This window comes from Montipora foliosa, chromosome 1 (assembly GCF_036669935.1).
Source record: "Montipora foliosa isolate CH-2021 chromosome 1, ASM3666993v2, whole genome shotgun sequence".
In the NCBI taxonomy this organism is placed as follows: Eukaryota; Metazoa; Cnidaria; class Anthozoa; order Scleractinia; family Acroporidae; genus Montipora; species Montipora foliosa.
In genome coordinates this window covers 8,438,478-8,445,244 of record NC_090869.1, presented here as the reverse complement: position 1 = coordinate 8,445,244, position 6,767 = coordinate 8,438,478, and the positions used below count along the sequence as shown (strand labels likewise).

The 6,767-nt window shown below is 38.3% G+C and overlaps 1 protein-coding gene across 2 annotated transcripts in view; it reads right to left on the bottom strand.

Moving 5' to 3' along the window:
* Positions 1 to 6,664, bottom strand: part of LOC137971557 (ankyrin repeat domain-containing protein SOWAHC-like) — a 19,896-nt gene extending 13,232 nt beyond the window's left edge. For both annotated transcript variants that reach the window (XM_068818423.1, XM_068818386.1), the window contains exons 1-4: positions 6,532 to 6,664; positions 5,655 to 5,735; positions 5,400 to 5,429; positions 440 to 588 (exon numbers count right to left, since the gene is read on the bottom strand). In XM_068818423.1, coding sequence (XP_068674524.1) covers positions 440 to 588; positions 5,400 to 5,429; positions 5,655 to 5,735; positions 6,532 to 6,577 — 306 coding nt within the window. In that variant the 5' untranslated portion in view covers positions 6,578 to 6,664. The remainder of the gene's footprint in view (positions 1 to 439; positions 589 to 5,399; positions 5,430 to 5,654; positions 5,736 to 6,531) is intronic.
* Positions 6,665 to 6,767: the final 103 nt, after the last annotated feature.

Genomic DNA, 6,767 nt, shown 5'->3' with positions numbered 1-6,767 from the left:
AATCGTAAGTTATGTCGCCTGCGACAAAAATCGTACCGTGTAAATCGGCCCTTACAGTGAAGAAGACAAAAGATAAATCTTAGAAGTTTCGAAGTGGGAAAATACACCGTGCAAGCCGAGAAACCTTGGACTGGGTGCTTATGATTTGTTTTCGCGATGATGATCATGTGAGAGTAGTCGGATTCTTTATTTCTTTTCATGTTCGCAGGCTCACTTTTCAATAGACAATACAAAGGATAAAATCAGTCTACTGGGTATCTTCACATGATCTGACGTGCAAACAAAATTTACGAAGGTTTCTCCTTGGTTTAGACGCACGTATTATGTTCTAAACCAAGCAAAGAACATATTTGAACAACAGCTAGGGCTCAAATTTTGTGAAGTCACATGAAACTAGCAGTAAGGTCAATGAAATAGGAGACCTCCGCATCAGCCTTACCGATCTTGATCTATTTTTATCCTCGGAGGCGTCGTTTTTGGAACCTTTCTCGCTGTTGCTGTACTGACTTGCCAACATTACACTTGGGGTTGAACTTGTTGAGCCAAATTTACTATAAAGTGATCCATAACCAGATGAATCTATCGAATCTGTGGATAAGAAAGAAACAGGATACAAATCAAAACATTTATGAAGATATTTTCGAATGAGTACCGCAAAATCCGCCCAAACCACACGCACTTGTATCGACGCAAACATTTCAATAACGGAAAAACCCAAGTGCTTACTCCAGCCAATTACAGAGCAAGCGACGAGCCAATCAAAAGCAAGCAAATAGATGCAACCGATGCTCGGCGCAAATCACGATTGGTCTTCGCTCTGAGTGACTAATAAAGGGCGCGAGACTTTTCAGTCTATCAACCAGCGTAGGAACGCTAAACTAAAGGATTAAATAATTACTTTTGAAAACAAAAAACGAATCAGAAAAACCTTCACTCTTAAAAGAACGCCGTCGGAGAATAATAAATGCAGAGACCTAACAAACAACATGAAAATAATAGCAAAACGCTGCATGGAACATCCGAAGGTAAGTGGAGAACAGTTTTTTCATTATTACGGGACACAGTTACAACAGATAAAGAAATATTCTAATAAGTTATATAATCCTAAAAGCCCGTTATGAAAATGGGAACTACTAGAAAAAAAGTCGCTTTGGTCATCAACTAGAATTTAACTGAATACCGAGGCCTGGGAAAATGGAAAATAAAGGAAATCAAAACAACACATGGGTAAGTTCCATCGCTTTCTTCCTCAAAACTTGTTATTTTTTGAGCCTCGTTTGTACGGTTTCACGACTGTCAATTTTTCGAGCAGTCTAAAAGAGGAGGATGTACGGTATAACTACCCGTCATTACGCTAATGAAAAACAGTTATGGTCCTGGAGCCTCCATTTGACAGTAACAGCACCTGGGGCAAGGAAGTTTGGTTCTGAGGTCTATGCTACAAGAAGGTCGAGATTGATTTCGAGAACTTAAGTAATGAAATGATTTCAGAAGGGAATTATCTTTAGATCACATAATGTGGCTGGAGCCAGTTACACTACTTTTAAGGACCTTTTTATTAGAAGGGTTGTTAAGGTAGCTCTGAATTGGCTCCCAAGAATTTTTTGAAACTTTGCTGCTCATACACCTTACTCCAAAATGGCCGTCATTTTAGAATTCTTTTGCTTGCTTGCAAATTAGCCCTTGTTGCCTCGTTCTGAAGCTAAAAATCAAAAGAATACTAAAAATGGTGGCCATTTTGGAATAAGGTCAAATTGCTAATTACTATTCTATAATAAAAAAATGGGGGTCACCGAGTTCACTTTTGAAATATAAGCAAGTAAAGACGAAATACAGGGTGGTTTTGGGGAGCTTTCATGTTACCATGGTAACATATAATGTCACTGTAGTGGGTACATTCATCTATATATATTCATATATTGTTTCATATTGTATCATAACATCGCTGTTACGTGATACAGTATAGTAGTTATAACCCATCTAGTAATTAAGCAATAGTGGACGTTTTTCCGTGTTTCCATAGCCTCATCTAAACAGGAGGGAGAGTTGGGAAAATTCGAGACAGTTATGCAAACCCGACACGCAATCGAGGGTTTGCATAACTGTCGAGAATTCTCCCAACTCTCCCGAGTGTTAAGATGACGCTATGGAAACATGGAAAAAAGTCGGATCCTCTGTTGCTTTTATAAAATATTTCTCAGAGATAATTCAACAACTGAAGGAAAATGCTGGCTTTTTTTACTTCTTGATTAAAACAAATTTTCTTGCCACACGCTCATATTTCCTACCAAACAATCAAAATGCCCGTCCCGCAATACATAACCAATCAAAATTCGAGTGATGTCACAGTCGCGTTTCCATACTCTCATCTAAACACGGCTATTGACCAATGAGAGTTCGCGTACTATCCTAATTATTTTAAAATAAGGTCTCTAAAAGTGGTGAAACTGGTTCCAGCCACCTTAAGAAAGATTCTGAAGTGGTTTGCTGAGATTTGTGTGGCAGAAATTCAGTTCTTCTTCGGGAAACCTATCAAAACTGACGATGTCGGCTAAACGAGTCAGTTTAATTAATTAAGGTCCAGTAAACTTGACAGACCTACATTGTGAAATCAGCGAGACAGAGTGAATATGTTTGAGGTACGGTCCCATACCGAACGAGGTGTACTCACACGTAACTCAAGGAAAAAATAAAAACATTGAAATCAGACCTTTGGAAGACTTTGCCCCAATTCTCTAAAGCTCGGAGGCCTTTTTAAATCTTGTGCAAAAATAGGAGACAAAAAAATGCTTCAGTTCCATTCACAGTTAACTTGGGTTTGTCTGGGTACATTCTCATCCTCTGGAAACATGTGTTTCCTTTTTGTTCTGTTAGAGAAACAATTGCTTACTTGTTTATTTGTTTGTTTCAAGTTGGTGTCTTAAAAGTCTACTAAGTGGTATAGAAGGTGATTGAAGGCGCCATTACAGAAGAATCAGTAGAGCGTTTGTCACAACCTTTTAAATATCTGGAGCGATGCGTTTGTAAATTGTAATTGTCTTCGTTCAGCGCCTGTATATCACAAACTGTCGTAATAATTACTCTTGTCGATCTTGTAAATATTTCGCATTAAATCGCCCTAATTTGGCTCACTAGAGCATCTAAGTTCTTTTCCGCGTGTACTTTCGCCCGTTTCGTTTAGCTGCGTGAGAGAGGACAGTTGATACAGCCTGCTTTGTCTTAACATTCCTTCCTCAATTTCGGCTTTCTTGGTTCCTTGCAGTAATATAAGTTAGTTCCTCTTTATTTCAGCAGCTCCTTTACTTTTCCGTGGAATTCGGTATGGACTACGCTTTTAAACATTTCCGTTAACATTTCTTCCATTAGCAATACGGGGATCATGTTAATACTTGCAGTATCAGGTTCTATCACAATAAAAGATGTTTTTCCTCACTTCTTTCTCACTGGATTGAAATTTTAATTCGTATATAAACAGCCAAATATCTGAGAAAGTTGTCGAACAGCTTACAGATTAAATGAAATCGATCGATCAATAAAAGATTTAAAAATCTTCTCAACAGCATTCACTTTACATCAAAAGTCCACAAGTCTGCTCATAAGAATATCAACATAATACTTTCAACTGTATTTCAGACTCTACTTACGACAAAACTTTCATTGCATACTATATTTTACATTTCCTACTAAAATTTACAAAAGCCTTCACTTTGGTATTTTCATCAAGGATGTTTCAACTTGATTTCCTTTTACACTTCAAGGTATTTTAAGTTTTCCTCGTGAAATGTGCTATGTTAATGAATTCCGTCAACACCGCTAAAATTATCCATTTATGTTCTCGAAGATTACAAAATGATTACAAAACACTTTTTCGTTGACCTACTTCTAACCAACATGGCAAACATAACATTTAGGACAAATATCCCTTCAGTTTGTCACAATAATTTATCCTTCTTGCTGCGCAAACTCAGTCGAAGCAACCCACTCCTGAGAATACCACTGCCTCTTCTTGTCGACGTCACAGGCTCGTCTACATTTCCATGGTGACGAGAATAACACATTTTAGCAACTTGTATTACTTAATGAAAATGCTCCACGAGAGATCAGCCAAGAAGCCTTTGCCGACGAATTACTTTCTGTTTTTCAAAACAACTCGATTCCATCGGCTTTCAAAAGCGTTGATGATAGCGGAAAACCAACTTGCCGTTTGACAAACGTCACCAAAAAATTCTAAAACCAACCCACAGAACTCAAAGAAGGACTGGATCAAGCAACCTATTGTTTCACTCTCGTTTTCAAATCCGCGCTCACATCTTGTTGGGACAAGTTATGGGTAAAAACGGAACTCATTTGATATTATTCGGAGAAAAAAAAACTTTGAAAGCGGTTTTTAAAACATTGCCCCATTGCTTTCCTCCCTCTTTGAACTCGATAATGTATTTTGTGGACATCAGTGACTCAAATACAATTCTTTGCAATGTTGCGTGACAAGTGACATTCGGCTGCAGGACACCGCAGACAGCCAACAATAAAAACTGACTTTTTCAGAAGAACAACAAATCGTCTACAGATAGTTAAACTGTAATATGGGTGAACTTCACAAATCTTAGATATAAGTAGTAAAGGGAGCCTATACTAAAACAAGAAAATACCTTTAAACCACAGTAACTAATGTTTACACTTAAAGTTGTTCGAACTTTTTCCAATGAAAGTGCTTGTCTTTTGAATAATTGTGACGTGGGTAGTTGCCCTATCGTTTCAAAACAAAGATCTTTGTGTGGAAAAAAATAACGGCGACCGTCACTCGTCACAATTAATGAAAAAGCGGCTCCTTGGAAATTTGAAAGTAAAAATAAATGATTCCAAAGTTCTTTTTTTTTCCGATCCACACACTTGTTGTTGGAGAAAATTGTCCAGCAAATTTGATTGCAAACATTATTTTGCTAGGTTTAAAGTTATTCATTAGTCGGAGTGGAGGTTCTCTTTAACAAACCACACAAGCTTCAAGCAGGAGCTGATCAAGGGGAGCCCCTTTTTCCCATACTTTGCTTAGGAGTCAACTCTTTCCTGAGTAGATTTATTTATCGAACGTCTCCCTTGGAAGACGCAGCACGCCCACTGTTGTAAAGGCCAATCAAAACAAACTCCAAACTCGTCTCAATGGAGGCAGAGAAGAGAGACCCTGGGAACGAGGTTGAGCTATCTCAGCGTCAAGACTCAAGGGAAATAATATGATAGTTTTCGAGGGAAAACCTGTTCCTAAAAATAAATTTACTCGGGAAAGGGTTAACTCCAGGACTTGGTGGAGGATAGCGGCTCCCTTTGATGAACTCCTGGTTCAAGTTATTCGACTTAAAAATAAAATTCAGTTTCCGAATTAAACAAATTTAACAAATAATTACCTGAATGTGACCGGAAATACTCCAAGAGGGCTACAAATGAAACAAGACAAAGATGAACAGAAATATTGAAAAAGAAAATCTCTATAGCAAGCTAAGCGATAGGAAAGTGAACTTGCAAAAAGCTATGAAATAAATAAGCATTGTTACCTATAAAATGATACAAGTTATTCTTTCGCGTTCAAGTACTGTTAACAGAAAATGCGCATGACCTACAATTGTAGCTAGGAGTAGCCTCTGGTCTTTTGTTCATTTTACCTTGTGATTCAATCGTTAATCCGTCTCCAGCCACTTGTCTGGGCTTTTTACCGCTGTAGTCCCGGCAGTTTATGTCCGCATCTATGAACAAATAAAAAAATCAATGATGAAAAAAGTTCACGTAGGCCGTGCGCAATGCTTGTTTACATGTAGCTCAGTCTGGTTAGGCCTGTTGCCTGGTTAAGTCTGTAAACACTTCATTGAAGGGAAGGTGAGCTTGGTCTAACTATATTCAAGAATATAGGGTCGTTTTGAAAACCACCTTAATGCGCGCACGACCGACATTAATGAGATTTTTTAACTTGTATCCTTAAAGCAAGACCAAAGTTATTACTTCAATCAAGACAGACCTCAAAATTAAACAAACTAATCGCTGTACAAGTTAAGGGCCATGTTGCGAGGAATGCGCGGGAAACACTCGCCACGAATTACAGTCTGCTTCTGATTGGCTGTGTGCTAAGCATGAAAATTTTTGGCCAATCACTACAAAGGACGGCAAAATATATTCGCCCAATCACAATCAAGATATTTTGGCCAGAATAGTCCGCATAGATAATGAACAACTAAGATACGTGTATTTGTGAAGCAGTCTGAAAGGAAAACATTCGGGCATCCTACCCATGACCATGCGCAGTCCACGGCTCTATAACTGAGTTACACACGTATCAACCTCCGCCCGTTTTATATTCCATCAAAGGTGAGAGTATGACTTCAAGAAATACACAAAATTTCTTAAAATTATGCTAAAGGCGGATATGAAATTCTTTTAGAAGACACTGATCATCGCAGTTTAGGAAGCAACTTACTAAAGCAGTTACAAAGAGGCACATTAAACGCTATTTTCTTACGCTGAACATGAATGACACAGAGAACTTACCATACTCTGATACAAGCATTTTAATAACCTCATTGTGTCCCTGCATTGCTGCAAGATGAAGTGGCGTGTATCCCTAACAACAACAACATGAAAATGGGGTACTGTTAGCTAGCAATACCAACGCTTTAAAGCGCTTTGTTCACAGAGGTTAAAATTAGACACTGCGCAACCAAAATGCAAGTCACTTCTTTGGTCAACAAACCAGCCAATCACAACGCAAAGAAAATAACGGTAGC